The 21405-nt window shown below is 44.7% G+C and overlaps 1 protein-coding gene across 2 annotated transcripts; it reads right to left on the bottom strand.

The window, feature by feature from the left end:
* Positions 1-5142: 5142 nt before the first annotated feature.
* On the bottom strand, positions 5143-15598 carry LOC146008170 (P43 5S RNA-binding protein-like). Of its 2 annotated transcripts, none has more exons than XM_083147176.1 (9): positions 15236-15598; positions 12311-12411; positions 12135-12228; positions 10930-11018; positions 9297-9370; positions 9133-9213; positions 7692-7921; positions 7552-7605; positions 5143-6193 (listed from the first exon to the last, which is right to left on the bottom strand). In XM_083147176.1, the coding sequence occupies exons 1-9, from the start codon at positions 15362-15364 to the stop codon at positions 5945-5947; spliced, it is 1101 nt and encodes a 366-aa protein (XP_083003302.1). In that variant the 5' UTR covers positions 15365-15598; the 3' UTR covers positions 5143-5944. The 2 variants fall into 2 exon arrangements, with proteins under 2 accessions (XP_083003302.1, XP_083003303.1); XM_083147177.1 differs by lacking the exon at positions 15236-15598 and adding an exon at positions 14417-14765.
* Positions 15599-21405: the final 5807 nt, after the last annotated feature.

The raw sequence follows: 21405 nt of genomic DNA, 5'->3' as shown, positions 1-21405 counted from the left end.
CACTGTCTGGTTGTCAGTGTTTGGGGGAAAATGTTTGATTCTAATAAGCTCCCATACATTACCAGATTTTTGCTCCCACCAGACAGATTGGACAGATAAATCTTTAGGTGTTTACTCAGCTTTAGGGTTCCATTAGGAATGGGTTTTAGGAACACTGGATAATGACCGCTATGGAAGAGTATCCCAGACTCTGCCATTACAGTCCAGGTTTTAGGAATATCCATGGTTGAGCTCATTTGACTTATTATATAAAGTGATTTGATTTAACATTGTGTACTCAACCATGGATATTCGTAAACCGTTGACAGTAACAGAAGAGTTTGGGAAACTCTGAGCTACAGGATAAAGACTATATCGATAATAGGGAGAATAAACTGGGTTACACATGTTATAAATTATATCAATCAGGGATTATGCAAATTTAATTAAACTGAAATATTGTTCTATGTGATTGTTAGCAGCACCCCTTTTCCTTGGAACGGCCTGTAAGTACCAATATGTATAGTATATTATAGCCATTTGTCATTAGTGCTTTCATAGTAATTGGTATGAATTGTTTGGACTTGCTGCAATCCATTTGTTAACCATTTCTTCGCAGGCTGTATCTTGGTCAAATTAAATGTAAATATTCGGAAAGGTCACCCCTGTCCCCAATAATTGTTCTTGTGGCACTGCAATAAATGCAGGAATCAGCTGTATTTATGACATAAGAGCTTAGTGTGAGTGCACAACGCTGCTCCTCACACCATTCATTGCACTACACAGTTGCCGCAAGATGAGAGCATGATGCCAGTTTCACAGTGGTATTTATGTTCCATGCCCCTAGGGTTCACTGCAATTATAAGCAGCTGAGAGAGGTAGTTTTCTCAGCTGCCAACCATTGACAAGCTATAGCAGTCTGCACTGTTCACATTTTCCATGCTTTATGAGCAATCCATCTCTGTTCATAGCATCACTGTTAATGATTGCAGCTGCTAGTAGAAACAGTAAAGTTCCAATGTGTGTGCAATTTCTGCCCAGGTATGGCTGCATGCAGCTTTATATAGCACAGAATGCTATTTATGACAGTTCTTCACAGCAAGAAGCTTGCTGGTCCTTCTGTGACTGCAGCCTAGTAATAATGATGTGGGTGAGCCATCGTCATGGATCTATGCAAGTAATGAGTTCTTTACTTCCAAATAACTAAGCATTTGTAATGTGTGGATGTGGAAGGCTTAATTAAAACAAACCCACTGTGGCTTTCTAAACTCCTTAAAATCATTGTTGCCTACCCTCCTGCATGAGACTCCCAGAAATAGCAGCAATCTCCCTCTCTCCCTCATTTCACCTAGCCCACATTATATGGTTACATTTTTGGGGAAAATAGGAATGAGGGATCAATTTACATTGAATCATCAGCACCATTTCCTAGAAGTTTAGCAAGTATAGTAGCTCATTCTCACTGCTTTGGGGCTCGTCTACATTTGGATGTAAGCAGGGCTTAAAGTGGTCATGCAGAGGTGGGGGAACTCATTTCTCTATACCACCTAATTACCCACCCTCCACTCCATCCAATTAGGCAGGGCCAGTGGTAGGGTTTTTTGGAATCCACCTGCAAATTAGAATTGTTTTCTGTGATAATTACTGTGCAGGACCAATGTGAAGGTTAAAATGTTCCACCTTACACTGGGTGGGATTCTCTAATAACTCCGGCTGCACATCGCCGGCACTCACAGTGTTAATAATCGCATATGCAGTAACATATGCTATTAATAACGCAAAAGCGATGGCCGGCGATGTGCAGCGGGTCCACCCTCCCTGGACCCTTACCCGCTTTGTGGGTGCTCCGTTTCCTCCTCCCTGCACCCGGAAGCTGTGCAGGAAGGAGGTCACTGGTCTGGGCAGCACAGCAGGAGGCTGCCCAGACACAAGTGAGGGGAGGGCAGCACAGATCGACAGGGGGACACAAAGGGAAGCCCATATGCTTCTATGTAGTTACGCCATCTAGACCTGGCGTGACCCCCCCACAGCAAAGCTCCCCCCCTTTGCTGCATATGAAAATGCGGTAAACCCCCCCCCCCTCCCCCAAAGCTGGGTTTTTACAGCATTTTTAGTTTGCCCCGTTGTCATCGGACTTTGACATTTGCATTCACCAGCAGCCTGTGATTACAAATATTAAACTCTCCATACAAGCATTATTTTGGATACAAATAATCAAAAGCTATTGTATTTGAGGAGACTCTGAGAAACGCCCACTATTTCCAATTCAACTTGCCTTTTAAATAAAAGTGTTACTTACAATTGTTTAGGTCTTGTGTCTTATGTTATTTTATCTGATACATTTTTTATAAATTGTTACGAAATATAAACAGTGTGTCTGACCTTCATTCTATACCAGCAGTACTATGCGGGGTAATAATTGATACAATTTACCTAACAGCGCGTGATTCACCATTCTGTTTTTTCTTTATGTGTGTTTAATGTGGGTATAGCATAACCCACAGGTGATAGCTGCATCAGAAGGTAATTGAGTTACTAATTGATAAATACCAATCAATTATTTTTACATACAACTCCATTGAAGCGCCGGTTCTCTCTTTTTTTTTGCAATCTGGAGCCAAGATTTTTATCTACCTCCTGTGTCCCAAAAAAATCTTCTTCAGCATTTTTAGTTTGGAGAATCCCGCCCCCTGAGAGGTGGTGGAACTCAGTTCTACCCCCTGGATATAAGTCATTTTAAAAGCTTCCACTCAGATGTAGCAGTACACACCCATGCTTCTAGGTACCACGTTCACAATCTCTCCATATATGGCACTAGACACGCCCTTTGGGTGGAACATAACACACCCCTCAATGGTGCGCTGTGCAAAATTTGGTACTTGTTTCATAGCACAGCGCCTATCGCATGCCTCAATTAGTGGTATGCGACAGGACCCGATTTTCGGGTCCTAGGAGCCGCACTGTACAATTTTAAAATGGCATGCGATGCAATGCGATCAAAACGATGATTTAATTGTACATGCACCCTGATGGGTGATTAGTATGTTATATGCACCCCCATTGTTAGCACCCCCATTGTTAACACCACCCCGAAGCGTGGCGGCGGTACGCGTCCTCCAACCTTTTCATACCCCCACTATCCACGTCGGCGTGGAGTAGATCTTATATAGTGTGGTGAGCGCAGCGAGCCACCGAGCCCAAAGCGTGGCGAGCAGATGCAGAATACATGTAAAGTTATCTGCATGCGCTCACCACACTATATAAAATCAACTCCATACCGACGTGGATAGTGGGGGTATGAAAAGGTCGGATGACATGTACCGCTGCGGGTGGCGTTAACAATGGGGGTGCATATAACATACTAATCACCCATCAGGGTGCATGTACAATTAAATCATTTTGATTGCATCGCATGCAATTGATGTGATCAAAATCGTAGGCGCCGTGCTAGGAAACAAGTACCCCCCCCCCCCCCCAAAAAAAAAAAAAAACACACATCAAAACCACCACACCTTTTGATGTCCACTATTTACATTGGAGGTAGAGAGGATTGCCTTGCTTTGACACACCTGTGTAACGGTAGCCACCATCATTGCGCACCTTGTGGATTTTAATATTACCTTTGCCAGGGGCGGATTTCGGGATGATGGCGCCCCTAGGCACAACAATAACGCCGCCCCCACCCCTGTCTATTTTTATTGTTTACTTATAAGCCCTCATTTGATAATAGCCAATTTAATGGATTTATAAAAAAAAGCCACTAACCGTGACATGTTCTTTTATTATGAATACATATTTACTAAGTAGGACAGCTTACAGGGGCAGTATCTGCATGTCCCATCCATTTACACTCTATTTAAGATGGAATATAGTACAGTATAGTGGATATTTTGCAGTTATTGGTACATTTTGGGCTGACAGTACTATCCCAGGCATCCAAGTGCCGCCCCTAGGCACGTGCCTAATGGGAAATTCGGCTCTGACCTTCGCTCTAAGCTACACATATCGACACTGCTGAGCAACACTCGATCACTCAGCAGACAGCAATGTGTCAGCGCTGAATGGTCTGTCAGGGCCAGTGTTTCCCACTGAGAACACTGGCCCTGATCTGGCGATTAAAAGTTGGTTAAATAAAATGTAACCAGTTTGGTTGACTGGTCATGGTCTGTTTTGTCTGTCCTTTGCTACTATGCTCTTGGCAAATAGACTGGACAATTAGGTGTGTAACCTGCTTCAACAGGGCCTAGCGATATAGGGAGATTTTCTAAAGGCCCCCATACATTAGGCCGACTTGTCCTAGGGACAAGTCAAGAAAGTCAGACCTGATTTCCCCCTGCAGCTCCCTGGGATGTGCCAAGGTTTGCATATGATAAAATCGCATGGATTTATCATATGCAGTCCATGGGGAGCTGCAGGAGGAGGGAGCCGTGCAGGGGACGGCAGCGGGCTGGGGATGCCAGCTAATAGAGAGCCAGGCAGGGGTAGGCTGCATAGGGAGCCAGGCAGGAGGAATTTGAAGCTGTTCCGGTGACAGCACGGGAGCAGGGCAGGGAGAAGACTGGCTGCCGGGAGCAGCAGATAACTTGAAAAAAAAAAAAATTTACAAATCAAAAAGTCCATGCAGATGACTAGGAAGCCATTGATTGGCTGAGACCTTGGAGTCTCAGCCAATCCATGGCTTCCTAGTCATCTGTATGGACTCTAATTTTTTATTTTCAAATTAGCTGCTTCTCCCGGCTCCTGCCACTGCCTAGCAGCCAGCGTCTTCTCCTTGCCTGGCGCTGTCACCGGAACAGCTTCCTCCTGCCCGGCTCTATATTAGCCGGCATCCCCCACCTGCTGTTGTCCCCCGCACAGCTCCACATAAGATTTAGCAAATCTTATGTGCAGCCCATCCAACCTCCCGATCAGATGCGCCTGAGACCGCGCATCGGACAGGATGTCTACAAGTGCGATTTGGTCAGATTTCACAGCCAGATTCATCCGAATAGGGTGAAATCATGCCCAAATCACAGTGTATGGGGGGGGCCTTAAGTGATCTCACTGAGCAAATATTATTGTACTTTGCTCCCATACATGCCAGATTTGTTCCCACCAGTCATAAATGTTTGTGTACCCAGCTTTACATTGGCAAGTGATTGAAATAATTACAAGAGACAATACTGAGAGAACAGGGACTTTTATTTTACCTGTCAGTTTCTTTCACAGTAAACACTACATGTTGCCGACTTAAACAGGTTTAATTGTTGGCCCTAGAATATATTAAAAATAAACTTTTGAAGCCATCATTGGCACTTTTCTATAAAAAAAAAAAAAAAAAGTTTGTGGGGGAGGCTAGAAATAACCCATGGCAAAATCCAGGCTCCATACTGAAACTTGAAAATCATTACTAGATTTACTTGCAAAATCGAATTAAATGTCATCCATGCACATTGCAAAAAAATTAAAATATAAAAAATAAAGTCAAAAAGCTAATACATCAGGACATGGGCATGAGGGAGAAAAAAAACCCCCCAAAACATTCAATAAGCTTTCACAAGAACAAAAGAGTTTAGAATGCAAGTGGAGGATTAACCCAATGCCATAACACAAGCATTCGTAGACTTAAACATTCTTTAACAAGACAGACACGAATGCCACCTAGTGGCATTTCACAGAAATACATTTATTGTTTTCAAAAGTGCAGCAACATTTTCTAACTATACCATATTAAATAAACCGCAGCATTTTTTGCTTATAGTAGTTACTGCCCAGGAATACCAGTTAGCTTCCTGTTTTACTAAATTATATATTACCAAAGTATAAATACTCTGTATGAATAGTCTTCAAAATATATGCATTAGCTGTGCTGTATTTTCAGCAAATTTGTTAAATAAAAAACTTGTAAATATATTACAAGCTTCCCAAGGAGGAAAAAAAAAAAAAAAAAATTGCAACTAATCAGTCATCTGCAGCAGGTTGAGATTCATGCAGCTTTTTCTGCCCTGACACCCAGAGGCGGATACTGAAAAAGGCTGCTTAAGTTTACTTCAGGTAGAGCCGGTGTGCGGATCTTCCGTTCATTGAAGAGGCTGGAAAGGTTGCTCTCCAACAGTGCCTTGTACCGGAATACAAGCTTCCGATTGAAAAGCCGGCTAAGGTCCTGCTCCAAGGAGGGTTGCGGTCGGGGAGCTCTTCTCAAGTTCTTCTTTGGGGATCTTTGATTGAATTTAAGCTGTTGAAAGTTAATACATAGTGTAAGTGGTGGGAAAAGGGAAACGCTGCAGATTATTAAAGCATCTCTATTTTATGATGTTGATATGGTGCTATTCTGGCTCATGGCAGATTTGGACTATACAATTTTGGCTAAGTGCACTTTAGATTTAAGCCCCATACACACTAGATGACCCTGTCCATGCCAATATCTGCGGCAGCAGGGGCCTGGCATTGGCACATGCATCCACTTGCCAATGCCAGCTCCAGGGTGAATGACAGTCATGATGTCACTGCAGAATGGCAGTCGTTAAAAAGAATCCTCCCACGTCTGGACATGCTGGATGAGGGATGGGGGCTTTATCTTCTATTGTGTACGCTTGATGATATAGATATATATATATATCTCTCTATCTATCTTTCAGAATGAGCTTTCTGAAAGATCTTTATCTTCTGGTGTGTATGTGGCTTTAGAATATCTTGCAGTTTGGCCCTAGGCCAGATACATTCTACAGGTGAGATAGTCAAGATAGACTGAAGGCAAATCTATTTCTATTCAATACTGACTAAACTGGGTGTGCATAGACTGTGGCTGAAACCTGCACTCAAAATAGATATAGTCAGAAGTGCACCAGTGTCCACAGCTTTAGTCATATCTCATGGCATCATATGATACCCATCATGTAACATTTACAATTAGCAGTCCAGCACTGAGACTTTATGGCCAACTGTTCTAAGTCACCATTGGTATGGTAATGACCAGTAGTGTGAGAATTGCAAAGGTCCTTTTGTAGCCAGCGGAGCAAAGTTCAGTGAAAGTCTACTTAAACTGCATGCACTGAACTGAAGGGAGACACCCTGGACAGTTGTGCACATATCTGCTTGGGTATTTAACCCACCAGTATGCATTTGCACCAGTGCTACCAGGTTCAGAAGATTTGGTAACAGGTATTTTCATGCATATTTATTCAGCAATTGAATTGCATGAAAACCCGCCATCAGTTGCAAGTGGAGATTAATACATAGCTTTGCATTACCCAATGAGGCATACAAAGAGCTATACATACTACTCTACATCGGTCCATAGTGAGCATAGCTTTTATTCAAGTGTAATACTGCAATGCCAGTCTGATAACTTAAGTAGCTCTTGTGTGGACAACTTATCTTCTAGTGTACAGCAGGTGAAAACACTGGACCCTGACCTATTAACATCCAGCATGCTTAATATTAATTGGTGGGCGATAGCAAACCCTGATTTCTCAACTCCATAGATACTCTATATAGATTTATATATGCATAAGAGGCAGCACCAAACAGAATGGCACCCACACAACCAAAAACCACCCATCCCAATGGTAAGTCACACTGTTCTTCCAGTACCTTCAACTTCTTCTTATCAGGGTCATGAACAACAAGATGCCGTATCAGACTTTCCTAAGGGAAAAAAAAGCCAAACATACTGTAATGCAAGCATTGCTATCATTCCCACTGTTATGTTGCTCAAATATACGTATACATACCCTCATGGAAAAGGTGCGATTACAGCCGGCATGATAACAATGGTAGGGCTGCAAGCACAGGTGTATCTTACGTATGTGGTGCGTCAAGTTGAAGATCGTGGTAAATGTTTTCTTACAGTCTTCTCTGGGACAGGTCAAGGGGATGCGTCTTTCCAAGTGAGTCGCTTTGTGTCTCCGCAGAGCACTCCGTTTTTTGAAGGTCTTCTTACACTTTGTACACTGGAGATCCACTATATAAATGAGGGTGGGGTGAATATGGAAAATGCATAACGTGGGCAAATTGTAGTTTTAAGCAATGAATCTACAGATTTTAAAAATTTTCCTTTTTTTTGTAATTATGTATTAGCAGGGCGCCCTATCTGCATACGTACGGCACCGTAGGAAAACCGCATCGCATCCAGTTTTTGCATGCGATGTGATTTACCTATGTAATTTATTCACTGCTTTCTTCCCTCGGGCAGTGCGATTCGATCGAATCTCCTGCAAAATCGCATGTGATTTTATAGGGTGCGATCACATTTACTTTACTATACATTTGGTACCCCCCACGCCACCCCGAAGCGTGGCAAGCCCCGTGAGGGGAGGCGGAACGAGTCCTTCCGACCTTTTCATACCCCCACTATCCACGTCGGCATGGAGTTGATTTTATATAGTGTGGCAAGCGCAGCGAGCCCCGCGGATTATGTTACAAGTATTCCGCATCCGCTTGCCACGCTTCGGGCTCAGTGGCTCGCCACACTATATAAAATAAACTCCACGCCGACGTGGATGGGGGGGGGGGGGTATGAAAATGTCGGGAGGACGTGTTCCGCTGCGCTCACCACGCTTCGGGGTGGCGTGGATAGTGGGGGGTGCGTAAATCTCATTGCATCTCATAGAAATGTATAGTAAAGTAAATGGGATTGCACCCTATAGCATCACATGTGATTTTGCTAGAGATGCAATGGCATCACCCGAGGGGAGAAAGCAGTGAATAAATTACTTCGGAAAATCACATTGGATCGCATGCGATGCGATTTTCTTAGGCTGAATCGCCCACTAAGCAATTTGCTTAGTGGGCGCCCTGCTAAAACATAAGTACCTTTTTTTTTTTTTTTTTATTCTAAATGGAGATTGTAATTGTAGCACAGGAATTGGGTCACAACTGAAACCCTTCTGGCTATAATATGTACCATAGTTTGGAAGAGATAAACAAAGTTTCTAAAGAATTGAGTTACGTAGTGGTTTACTCAAGTATATGTTGCAGATTGATCTGATCTTTGACAAACAAACCCACTATCATGAAAGTCATGAAATAGTCACCATGTTAGTTGTATCCAACATACTTTATGGAAGCAATATGGATTGTACCTCATCAGAACAAGCTACAGTATATGGCCAGATTAGGGAATAAGAATAGGCATAGGCAGTTTCCCATTTTAGAGAGGGGGGCAATACTTACATGGATGCTTTGCATGATGCTGTTGCAAAGCGGTCCAGGTTGGAGATGTAGTTTGGCATCCTTGGAAAGGGCAGCGGTATCCTGAAACATACAGTAGATTATAGACCAATCCTACCAAACTAGTTTCATGCAATAAGACCAAGTATCAATATTTTGTCACTCACCTGCATGGCGGTGACGGTGGGCTGCAAGACTTGTCCCAGAGTTAGATTTCCATTCACAGCCTGCATGGTCACACCTGAAGGCCAGAAAATTGGGGTGAGGATTAGATAGTGTTGCACATAGATGTCCATAGATAAAACAAAAGCAGAAAAGGATCTTTCAGGGACAGGCAGTCATATACCGAAGTTCATTAACTAGAAGAAAACTAGCTTCATAGTTAAACTAAACTAAAGTACAAATAGGCTGGAGATGCACCCCAAAAACCATTTGGAATAGCTTGGAAGGCAGCATAATGCCAGTTCTAAAGTACATAATAGATCATGCAATAAGCTATTGGCAGAGAATAGCATTACTAGCAACATGACTCCATCCAGGAGTAGATCAGAATTATATCCCTTTCACATTCGCACACCCGGGAATGTGTTCCTGGATGCTTCCTGGGACACTACCCGGGAATGTACCCTTTCACACTGGCCACCCGACCCGGAATGCAGGCGGGCGGAGTCATGTGGAGGCTTGGCCGGGGCAGCACTGGGAGGCATTTTCACTGCAGTAAACGGGATTTGGGTCACGCTGACCCGGAATACCCGTTCAGACTGACCGCATCCAGTGTCGATTCTGGGTTCTGCCCAGGTCAGGACCTGGGTAGAGATCCCGGAATGCTGAACACGGGATATTAGTCCTAGACCCTTTCACACTGAGCTAAATCTCAGGTTGATGCGCGTTCATGTGCAAAAACCCGGGATATTTTTGCAAGTGTGAAAGGGGTATTAATTGGTTTCAGGCTCTCAACCATGCACCATGTTAAGGGTTCTTTTATATCCCTATTCTGTAGGTACAGAAAGCAGAACAGCAGATGTAGGACAGGATGTTCTAACATCTGCAGCACAGCTCCGCCCCCATCGCCTACATAATTATCGTATATGTGATAATTATGGCAAAGGACAGCTCTTGCGTTAAGAGCTGTCCTTTGTGGCGAGTCAGCGGGTCCCAGAGACTCCCCCCTTCCTTACCTGGCACTGTGCCAGGCTCTCCTCCCTGCACCCGGAAGAGGTTTATAGTGCAGGGGGCTTATGGTTGTATTGTCGACCACACTTCGGTAGACAGTCATTAGGTAGACACCGTTGGGGGGACAGGTGGGAAGGGTGACATGTTTTTTTTTTTACTGTTTTTTAACCGACATGCGGTATTTCATGCTCTACCATCAACTAGGGTGTGGTGGGAGAATAAAATAGTGTGCCGAGAGCAGCGAGGCACCGTGCCTGCAGCATAGCGAGCGATGCAAGGGGCTGTGGTTGACTTCCAACCGTGTCGACAGTTGGGGAAAAAATATAATTCATGTCGACCTTCCGACTTAACCCTATGTCGACCTAAATATATGTCGACCTAGACACCTGTCAACCTTAGTGTGGTCGATAAAACGATCCACACCCGTGCAGGGAGGAGGGTCAGTGCGGGGCTGCAGGGGGTGGGTTGCGGTAGAAGCCCATAGGCTTCTATGGGGCATCGCCAGCTTTTGCTTTTTTTTTTTTTAAACCGCCACAAAAATCAGCACACCCTATTAAATTGCTAGTAATTCAGTCAAACGCTCTATAGAGTAATTCTATAGGCTTTTTCTTGGTCATTTGTACTTACACAAACTGGGGCTCTCCAGTGTGTTCTGACATGTGGCATTTTAAAGCCCCCTTCTTTTGAAAGGTTTGGGAGCATCCTGGTACAGAGCACTGGGAGAGGACATAGAAGAGTAGTTAAGATTTGCTTCTTTGTGAGCATACAGTGGTGGCAAAAAAAAAAAACATTTTAACATACACATGGCTTTAAAGCAAACAACTAAACTTCATGTTTATTACTTTCCCAGCAGATAACCTGAATTTCAAATAAATCAAAGTTTTATGTAGCACTCACATTGCAAGAAATATATGGAGAAAGTTTGGCCTCTCACTGTAGTCCCTGCCTCATTGGAGCTCACAATCTACCACATGTAGAACACATTTAGGCTAGGGTTAGTTTTGATGGTTACCATTACAGCCTCACAGCACTGAGAACATGAGTTAGGGCTATTTCACATGCTCCGGCTCCTGCCGGGTGGCGAATCCCCGCACGGCCGAGAAGTCATGCCACACAAGGAAGTTTAGAGTGGAGAGGATGGCCACAACCCGGCAGCCGTCACATCCAGTGGTGGGATCCGGCTGCAACCGGGCGGCTGGGCCGTGGCCATCCTATGTGAATGGACACAATCATGTCCATTATTCACTACTGTGAGCGGCACGGCATTTGGCCGTGCGTGGTTTCGCCGCCCGGCAGGAGCCAGAGCATGTGAAATGGACCTTAGATTCCCATCATGGCCTCAACTGTGCAGAGTTTGTATATTCTACCCGTGCTTGCATGGGTTTCTGCCAGGTACTCTGGTTTCCACCCACTTTCAAAAAGAATATACTGGTAGGTTAATTGGCTGCCCAAAAAATTAACCACAGCATAAATGTGTGTGTCTGTGTAAATGTGGTAGGGAATATAGATTGTAAGCTCCACTAGGGCAGGGACAGATGTGAAATGTTCCAATATTCTCTGTAAAGCGCTGCGGAATATGCGTGCGCTATATAAATAACTAAATATGTACTTGAAAGAAAAAAACAAAACAGATAGAAGTGCAAGTTTTCAAGAATTTCAGAATACATTTGTGAACTTGCATAAGGAGGGGGGGAAGGACATCTGTTAACAGTAAAGGTAATTATTCATACAGTTTCTAAAATTAACGTGTACTCCGCTCACACATTTTAATTCAGCTTTAAAGCCGAAAAACTGATGTTCATATATCTGGATATTATCCCCTCTACACTCACCTTCAGGGGTTCTGCTGCCCCATGTTTGTATCTTTGGTGATGTTTTAAAGTCTTCAGCCTCACAAATGCAGCCCTGCAGCCAGTAGACTGACAGCTGGAAACAGAAAATGCAACCTAATTATATTCAAGCATGCCTTATACAATAGTCATAACCAACGGGGGATACAGCAACTCACGTATATTTCTTCACACCCATGTGAACTTGCTTGTGTCTCTGAAGGTGTGTTATGCGGGTAAAAGACTTCCCGCAGTCCGGTTTGTCACAGTGCCATGGTTTCTGTGCCGACAGGAAAATTTGTATTCTGTGGTCAGACACATGATAAAATAAAACCGCAAGTATATATAGCACTTTAAAGCAGGGGCGGGGAACCTTTTTTGTGCCAAGGGCCATTTATATGGGGGGGGGGGGAAAAATCAGCTGAATAGGACTGACAGTCTCCGGCTGCTGCTGATTAAGAGGAATCTCGCGAGAATTCCCCTGTACTTGACTCCTAGCAAAGCTGCCAGGTGGGTGGGAGGGCCCCTCAAATGGCCTCCGGGCCCGAGGTGCCCCACCCCTGCTTTAAAGGGTCGTTATCAAAGCTTGTGAGATCAAACTGAAATAAAGCACCAATCAGCTCCTGCCATTTTACAAACAGGCTGTAAATTGTAATGCCATGTCCACATGGGGCAATTCTTTCAAGCGATTTTGACTAGATTGTCAAAATAGCTTAGAACAGGGATGGAGAACCATCGGCCCTCCAGCTGTTGAACTACACATCCCAGCATGCCTTGCAATCCTACAACTGTTGCAGGGCTTGTTGGGATGTGTAGTTCCCCCAACAGCTGGAGGGCTGACTGTTCCCCATCCTTGGCCTAGAAGATTAGCTAGAAATCACCCCGTGTACACACAGCGGGCGATAGTGGCCCCCACAGCCTCCCTATCGCCTGGCCAAACAACGCATGCAAGAAAAATGTTGACTAGACGCTGATTGCACAGTGTATTTGTCCACATTTAACCATAGGCGAGCCTTTCCTGTCATACTAAATGTATATGCCAAAGATTTGCATTTATAAAAAAGTCAAATAAAAAAAAATTATTCTAACCATTTTTATAGTCAAAACTTTGGAGTAGAGTCTATGGGCGGGATGTACTAAGCCGGGAAAATGCGGTAATACCCCTGTTTTATAGCATTTTTATATCTACTAACACACCATCCACCGCAGCCTCCCTCCCCGGCTTCCGTGCTGCTCCTCCTCCCCCAGCATCATATCACAGCCAGCCGGGGATGTCCTTCGAGCTGCAGGGGGGGGGGGGGGGGGAGGAGAAGTCGCATAGCCAAGGAGGTGGTTAGTCACCGCACCGCGATGCCAGCCGCATATGTTAGTACATATGCGGCGGCGATGATGTATATAAATACATCCCGCCCTATGGCAGGGCTACCTTTTCAGCACATCTTCTCAAAACTCAGCGAATATCCAACAGTATATATTACTGCATCTGTGTATAATGCCAGTATGTATCCCTGGGCTCATATGGTGTGCAAATCTGGCTCTGGTACTTGTCAGGGACTCCTCTGCCATTTATCTCAGCTACCAGGGCTAGCAGGATGTAGTTAGCCATCTGACCATTTACCTACATCTTTATTACACACAGGGCTCAGTGCAAACCGCTGCAACCGAGTCCCACGTGTACACACCTTACAACAGATTATAGTGAAATAAAGTGCTAGCCAGTGTTCTCTCTGGGCCAGATGTATAAATAAAAAAAAAAGGTGTAAACAAGAGTGATGAACGGGCAGCTCCTATCGGTCACATTACAGGCTGGGTTTGCAGAATTACAGGTAGGAGCTGATGGGCTGGTTGTTTATTACTCTCCACGATCACTTTTCTGTATCACCTTGATACATCTGGCCCTAATGCTGTGTACAGGGGCAGTGTGATTTTGACTATATAGTCAAAAATTGCTCCCGAGACAGCACAATTCGAAACTCAGATAGACAGGGCAGCAATGCAAATCGAATGTAGATAGCAAGAATTGTATGTATGTAGATAGTACAGAGTTAGTAAAGATTGTATAGCAGTCGAATAGCAAGGAAATCTCACCGGGTGTACACACCATTAGACTTTGATAAATAACAGAGCTAATGAAAAACAGTTTCTTGGATTAACACTCTTAAATAGTTTACCATAAATGCAATTTGCATAAAAAAAACCACCTAAATTCAAGTTTAGAGCATGGGACCCCCCAGATTAAACACAACTAAATAGCTTTAAATCATTAAGCTTAGAACAATAAGTACCATTGCAGGCTTGCTCAATGTTGTATTGCCATTATATGTCCAAGTGGATAATGAAATGAATAGCCCAGACATCATCTCATGCTCTGGATTCAGTCAGTGCTCTGGGAAAATGAGGGGGATAGGTTCTGTGGCAAGCAAACTAAGCAGAGCACCCACCATGCCTGAAGCATGGTAAGTGACTGGGGTATGGGTAAAAACCGGACCAGGACAAAACCCCCGGACCGCCGGACCAGACATCAAACTCTGCATTTTGGAGCTTGTAGCGTCCGGTCTGGGGGGTGTCCTGTCCGGGGTGTCCTGTCCTGGGGGGGCTGCCTGACACCTGTCACCAGAGGAGGAGGGGTAGAATAAAGTCTCCCTGTATGGTCCGGGCATGTAGCAAAAACCGGACGGTCCGGACCACAGGGGGAGGCTGTAATCTCCCCTTCCCGATGTCCCTGATGATAGCTATCACAGGGACCCTCCTGGACAAGACACCCCCCAACAGGACCCTATAAGCTCCGGACTGCAGATTTTGATGTCCTGTACGGCGGTCCGGAGTCTAGTCCGGTCCGGTTTTTACATAGTCCCTGAAACAGCGCCCCATGGGAAAGATAACATTCCGAGCAAAACATCTGCCCATAAGTACTAAACAATGGTGAGAAATGTATAGTGCACATGTAAACTGCATGGGGAAGATGGGCCCAATAGTAGCTGCACCTACGGCACATACGCCCTCTGTGTGCATACACATGATGCACGCACCCCTCTACATTACACGTCTGAGGCCCCCAGAATACGTGCTACGGTGTACACACAGCCCCTGCAACCCTATGTCACCTGGCCGGCGTGCTTCGCCACATGCTCCTGTAGCCGCTGCCGCTTCTTAAAGACCGCCCGGCAGCCCGCGTAGGAGCAGGTGAACACGGCCTTCCCCTCCAGGTTGTTCATCATCTGCTCGTGCTGCATTTCCACCAACTCTATCCGCCCCTCCTAGCGGGCTCCCCGCATCTTATACCCCCGCCTCCCCTCCCAGCTGCTGCACATTATCGGCCTAATGCCTCTGCTCCAGGCTCATCAGACGCCGGCTGCGACGGATAATGGGTGAGGGACAGGGTGCGACCGCGGGGAGCCCCGGGCGAAGAAACCCAGTAAAAAGAAACCGGGAGTGCGGGGATACCGCACACGCGTGGGCATCAGCCCCGCACCTAGCGACGGCCGTGCGGAGCCTGGGCACACGCAAACCTGGATTATACGCAGAAATGGGAAACTAGTGACAGGTAATGAAGCTGACCCCACTTCTCCGAGCGGTACCTCATTGTTGTTGTTTTTTATTGAGTACAATTCCACATAAGCAATTGTGAAATTATTAGGAACATTGAGGGTTAAACATAATCAAAAAGGGGGGACCCTTTTTCTAGTTCCCCCATATTTTAATATTATACCAGGTTCTCATTGTTATTATTCTTGTACATCCTGCATGCCATTTCTCAGTCCTACGGGGGACAGCTACTATAATCATTTGAAAAGGTTGTCTGAGGCCCCAGTGTCTCCTACCTGAGCTGCATTAACTAATCAGTGTGACAAAAGTAGTGCTAGCACAACCCTCAATCCATTAGTTTAAGGACTGGGTAAAAAGCAGAACCAGACCCAGAAAGCCAGATCAGACAGGCTCCATTCATGGATGAATCTGGAGGGAGAGATTACAACACAGACAGGTTCTTAAACTTGGTCCTCAGGACCCCACACAGTGCATGTTTTGCAGGTCTTCTCACAGAATCAAAAGTCAAATAATTAGCTCCATCTGTGGATCTTTTAAAATGTGTCAATGAGTAATGAATGCACCTGTGCACCTGCCGGGTGACATGGAAAATGTGTACTGTGTGGTATCCTGAGGACCGAGTTTGAGAACCCCTGGATTACAGCCTCCCTTCAGGGATGTAGTAAAAACCGGAAAAGTGTGAACCAGTGGCGGAACTAGTGGGTTGTGGGCCAAGGTGCAAAATATATAATTTGGCCCCCCCACCTTCACTCCAAACCAAGTTCAAAATATGCAACATAACAGTGGTTGACAGAGCAAGGCAGAGGGTGACCGGTAAAACCAGTGGCAGCTAGGAATAGGGTGACAGGGGCAGCAGTGGGTCCCTAGTACCCCTTTCACACTTGCAAGCCGGGTCCAAAATCACGGGTGCGACCCAGCTTGCAAGCGGTTTTACACTAGCCACCCGAACCCGGCATACAGTCTGGCGGGTGACAATCGGGAGGCGGGCTGGGAGAAGTCAGCATCTCCCAGCGGCACCTTTACAGTGCAGTGAACGAGACCCGCTTTGCATAAACCCAGGTTACCCGTTCACACTGCCCCTGGACCCGCACGTACTATATCGTTAAGTGATGTCACCTGGACCTATCCAAACATACAGTCACTGACTATCATCAGATTTGACTGCCTGTTCAGATAGGGGTAATTATTAACGATATAGTGGGTACACACTGAAGTATATGCACAATTATATACTTATTGAAAATCGTATAGTGTGTACCCAATCTTAAGAAATTAAGGAAATTGTGGAAGAAATTACAAAAACGTAAATCATGGATTTCTGATGTATGCCTTATGCCCGGTACACACCCGCTCAAAATCACGCGGAGCGCACGACCCGATCTGGATGTGCACCGTGAGCGGGTTCCGATCCGATCACGCCCTGCACCCGGGTGTATGGTCGTTTTTAGATCATACCTGTTGCAGGTAGTATCTGAATAACGACCGACCCGGGGCCGTGCATCGGATCGGGATCAGACCAGAACAGGCAAAATAGGTCCCAATCTACATTCAATCGGTCGGGATTGGATCTAGATTGATGGGATTGGGCCCTTGTCGTTCTGGGGTGTACCCTGCATAAGTGTAGGTTTTAATGGTATTCAGGTGCTATTCCAGGTGCATCCAGTTGTGACTCTGACACTAGCTCAGCTATTCAGCCACCCATTTGCACCAAAGTGTCCGGACCAGCCTCAATACTTCATCCTCAGGTTTTCCCAGGTGACGACCTGGTTGAGAACCCCATCTATTTATACATGAGAGAGCCATATACCATCCAGGCCAAACCAGCAATAGGAGGCTGCACCCTCCACAAAGCCGCAGGATAAGCATCACAAATGGCTCCCAAGGAATTTGAAATACATATGAGGCAACAATAGGAAAGGACACCCCTGATCTACAGGTCCATTGACCTAATGGTGACTATATAACCCTTTACATCAAAAGCTGAGCTACATTTTTTTATGTACCCCATTGTTGTATGTTTAAGTCTGTGATATACCCTATATTCATTTTTTATTAAATATTATGTTTTTAATATAATTATTGTGGCATCATACTGTTATCCCCCCCCCCCCCATTTAGCGCAGTCACACCATTTACGCTATTCCAGGTGCAGTCTGACACTTTCACACTGAGCAGCAAATTACCAGTTTAAAAATGTCAACCCGATAATTTGCTGAATTATATGGATATTTCTTCAGTGTGACAAAAGGTCAACCTGGGTCGCAGATCCTGGGTCACCGACCCTGGTAAAGAGCAGGGTCGGCAACCCAGGATTTAAGACCCGGCTTGCTCTTTCACACTGATTACAAATTACAGGGTAGAAATGCTTCACCAGCGGGTTTTGGTTATGGATCTGGATTTTTTTTTTTTAAATGCTAAAAATGGCTAAAATAAGTGTTTGTACAATCAAAAAAAACCAGGAAACTTAAGAAGACAAAGGCGAGTTCACAAATGTCACAAATCCCAGAGGAGAGTCGAACTGTGTCCGCGGATGCCATATGTTAGCCGAGCATTTCAAATACTGTATTTGAAGAAGGTTCATTCCACCATTTGCGCACTCTCTGCAACTGTGTGGAATAGCATCCCCAATTAAGATGCTGACCTGGTTATTGAGGATGCTTCTGAGGAATTGGATGTAGATTATATTGGTGAAGCTGGTACACAGACAGATGTGGATGATGACTATGTTGAGGATGATGATGTTTGTGTAAAGGCACTGGCGGAGACAGTTGTTGTCCGGGGTATGAAAAAGCTCATTCTCTTGCCAGGGCAAAATACCAAAAAATCCACCTAGTATGTATGGAATTACAACAACTGTCAAGCCATGTGTAGTGTTTGCAAAGCTATTGTAAGTAGAGGTAGGGATGTGCAGCACCTTGGGATCTCCTCGCTGTTACAGCCTGCCCAGAGTCACCGTCTTGCTCTCCTGTCTCTGTTAAATCCAAGGGCCTGCACTCTCCTCAAACACCTTCATCATCCACATCCTTAGCAATGATGGGATTGGGAAGTAGTCCTGCACCCAATGTCATGAGCATTCTCTGCTATCTTGGATTCCTCAGAAGCATCCTTAAGCAATACGCCTGCACAGCGTATTACTGACGCCTTAACAACTATGTTGGTATTAGATGTGCGTCCAGTATCCGCAATTCTGTGGGGTTTACCCAGTTGCTTGAGGTCCTGTGTCCCCGTTACCAAATTCCATCTAGGTTCCACTTCACGGACATTAAAAAAAGTGTTGTTAGTGTCCTAAAAATGCAGATGTACCGACTGTCCACTTAACCACGGATATGTGGACAAGCGGAACAGGGCAAACTAAAGACTACATGACTGACTGTCCAATGGGTAGATGTATTGCCTTCAGCAGCAACAGCAGTAACATCATTTCCTATTGTCATTAAGAGGCAGGCTACTATGTGTATCATCGGTTTCAGTGAGAGGCATACTACTGAAAACTTTCTTGAAAAACTACGGGAAGTCCTATCCGACAATGCCACCAATATTGTGAGAGCATTACATCTTGGAAAATTCCAACATGTCCCATGTTTTGATCATACAATAAATTTGGTGGTGCAACATTTCTTGGAAAATGACAGGGGTGTTCAAGAGATGTCGGCAGTTTTCTGGAAAATTTGTGGACATTTTTGCCATTCTGCAAGTGCGTGCAGGAGATTGCAGCACTTGTAAGAAATTTTAAATTTGCCCTGCAATCAGCCGAAGCAAGAGGTGGTCACAAGGTGGAATTCTACCCTCTATATGCTTCAGCGGATGGAGGAGTAGCAAAAGGCCATCCAAAACTACACCTCGACCTATGACATAGGGAGAGTTACGGGAATGCACCTGAGTCAAGCTCAGTGGAGAATAATTTACATGTTGTGCAAGATCTTGAAGCCCTTCGAGGTTGCCACACGTGAAGTTAGTTCTGACACTGCCAGCTTGAGTCAGGTCATTCCCCTGATAGGCCTTTTGCAAAAGCAGGTAGAGAAACTGAAGGAGGAGTTGAAGCAGAGTGAATCCGCTAAATATGTAGTATAGTAGATTAAGCCCTTACTTCGCTTTGCAAGGATCCAAGGGTCGTCAATCTCTTAAAATCAGCATTTATATTTTAGCGGCAATTCTGATCCTAGGTTTTTCTTACATTGTGTCTTTGTTACCAATGGGCATAAATCTGAAGAGGTGCAAAGACCTCTTGGTCCAAAAATTGTCAGCTGAAGCGTAACGTGGCAGGCACATATCTCCTCCTTCAGTTTCTCTCAGTGGAGTTGTGAGGGGAAAAAAACTAAATGTTCCTAAGAGAACCACTGGTATTCAGTCCGGAAACTTATTTGACATCTGGGCCGGACTGAAGGAGCTTCCTACCATAATGGACATATCTACTGCTACTGCCTATGATGCGATCACCATTGAAAGAATGGTGGATAATTACTTTGGTGATAGCATCCAAATAGGCATGTCAGACTGTCCATTGTATAATTGGCAAGAAAAAAGGCAATGTGCCGGCCTTTGCACAAACTGGCTTTGTTTTATTTAAGTTGCCCACCCTCCAGTGTATATTCTGAGTCTTCAGCGCAGCTGGGAACCTTGTTGGCGATATGCATAGGTTAGCCTTTCCTTGCCACTGTCAGTTGTGAATGGCATATTGACAATTTTATGTTTCTCCGCAGGTACCTTTTTTTTTTTTATTGACCATTTTAAAATTACATTTCTGCTTTGATTTTACATGGCCTTTAGGCATCGGCCTAATCATGACTGGTAGTAGCAGCTTCAGCTTTATTTTATTTATTACTTTTTTTTTTTTTTTTAGAAAGTCACTACACTGTAATACAGATTGGACACTAACACTTGATAGAGCAGCCCCTGTTACACTGGATACAGCCCGTTACACTGCACACAGCTCCTGTTACACTGGCTAATGTACACTGGACACTGGGGGAGGGGGGGGGGGCTTATTTTATCATAACGCCACTGTATCTAGTGTACTGAAAGCTAAAAATTGCAATATATGCATGAGTTAAATGTCTTAGGCTACCTAATGGAGTTATATTCTATATCAGGGATAGCCAACTTCAGTCCTCAAGGGCTACCAATTTTTTCCAGGTCTCCTCACAGAATCATAAGTGAAGTCATTAGCTCCACCTGTAGATCATTTATAATGTGTCATTCAGTAATGAGTGCACCTGTGGTCCAATAACTTAGCCATGGGTTTAGTTAAATATCCCGCATTGAATAGATCATTCAATAAAGTGTTCCATTTTCAGACCCTTTAATTGTCCTCTTAATGGGAAGTAGATCTAAGCAAATGCTCTATTACTCTACCAGACTAACCATTAGAGCTTATCAAACTCCCAAATGTTTCTCATAAAGGCAAGACAAGTTTTTAGAATGTTGGTAAGTGCACATCAAATTACCAACAATAACTGCTGAGTGCTAGATAATGGTACAGTCTGAGTAGTTAGTCCATATTTCATGTCAGACCAAAGCATGAATGCTCACCATTTGCCATTCCTCACACTCTTGTATACAGGCTGACAAGGTGCTACACCAGTGGTTCCCAAACTGTATGCCATGACACCCTAGGGTATCACAGGACACTTACGGGGGTGCCTCGAGTTGATGGCCCAGGAGCACTTAAAAATTTGTGGTCAGTGCTGGTGGCTGCCAATAATAAAATGTGGACAAGCAGAAGTAAATC

The sequence above is a fragment of the Crinia signifera genome, chromosome 6 (genome assembly GCF_055691185.1).
Source record: "Crinia signifera chromosome 6, ASM5569118v1, whole genome shotgun sequence".
In the NCBI taxonomy this organism is placed as follows: Eukaryota; Metazoa; Chordata; class Amphibia; order Anura; family Myobatrachidae; genus Crinia; species Crinia signifera.
This window is presented reverse-complemented; position numbering and strand designations above follow the sequence as displayed.

Coding starts and splice junctions, on each gene's coding strand:
- LOC146008170 (XM_083147176.1), bottom strand. CDS start 15,364: ATGCAGCACGAGCAGATGATGAACAACCTGGAGGGGAAGGCCGTGTTC. Junction 7,922..9,132: donor GCATCATGCAAAGCATCCAT/GTAAGTATTGCC, acceptor TCATTTATATAG/TGGATCTCCAGTGTACAAAG. Junction 6,194..7,551: donor CTGATAAGAAGAAGTTGAAG/GTACTGGAAGAA, acceptor AACTTTCAACAG/CTTAAATTCAATCAAAGATC.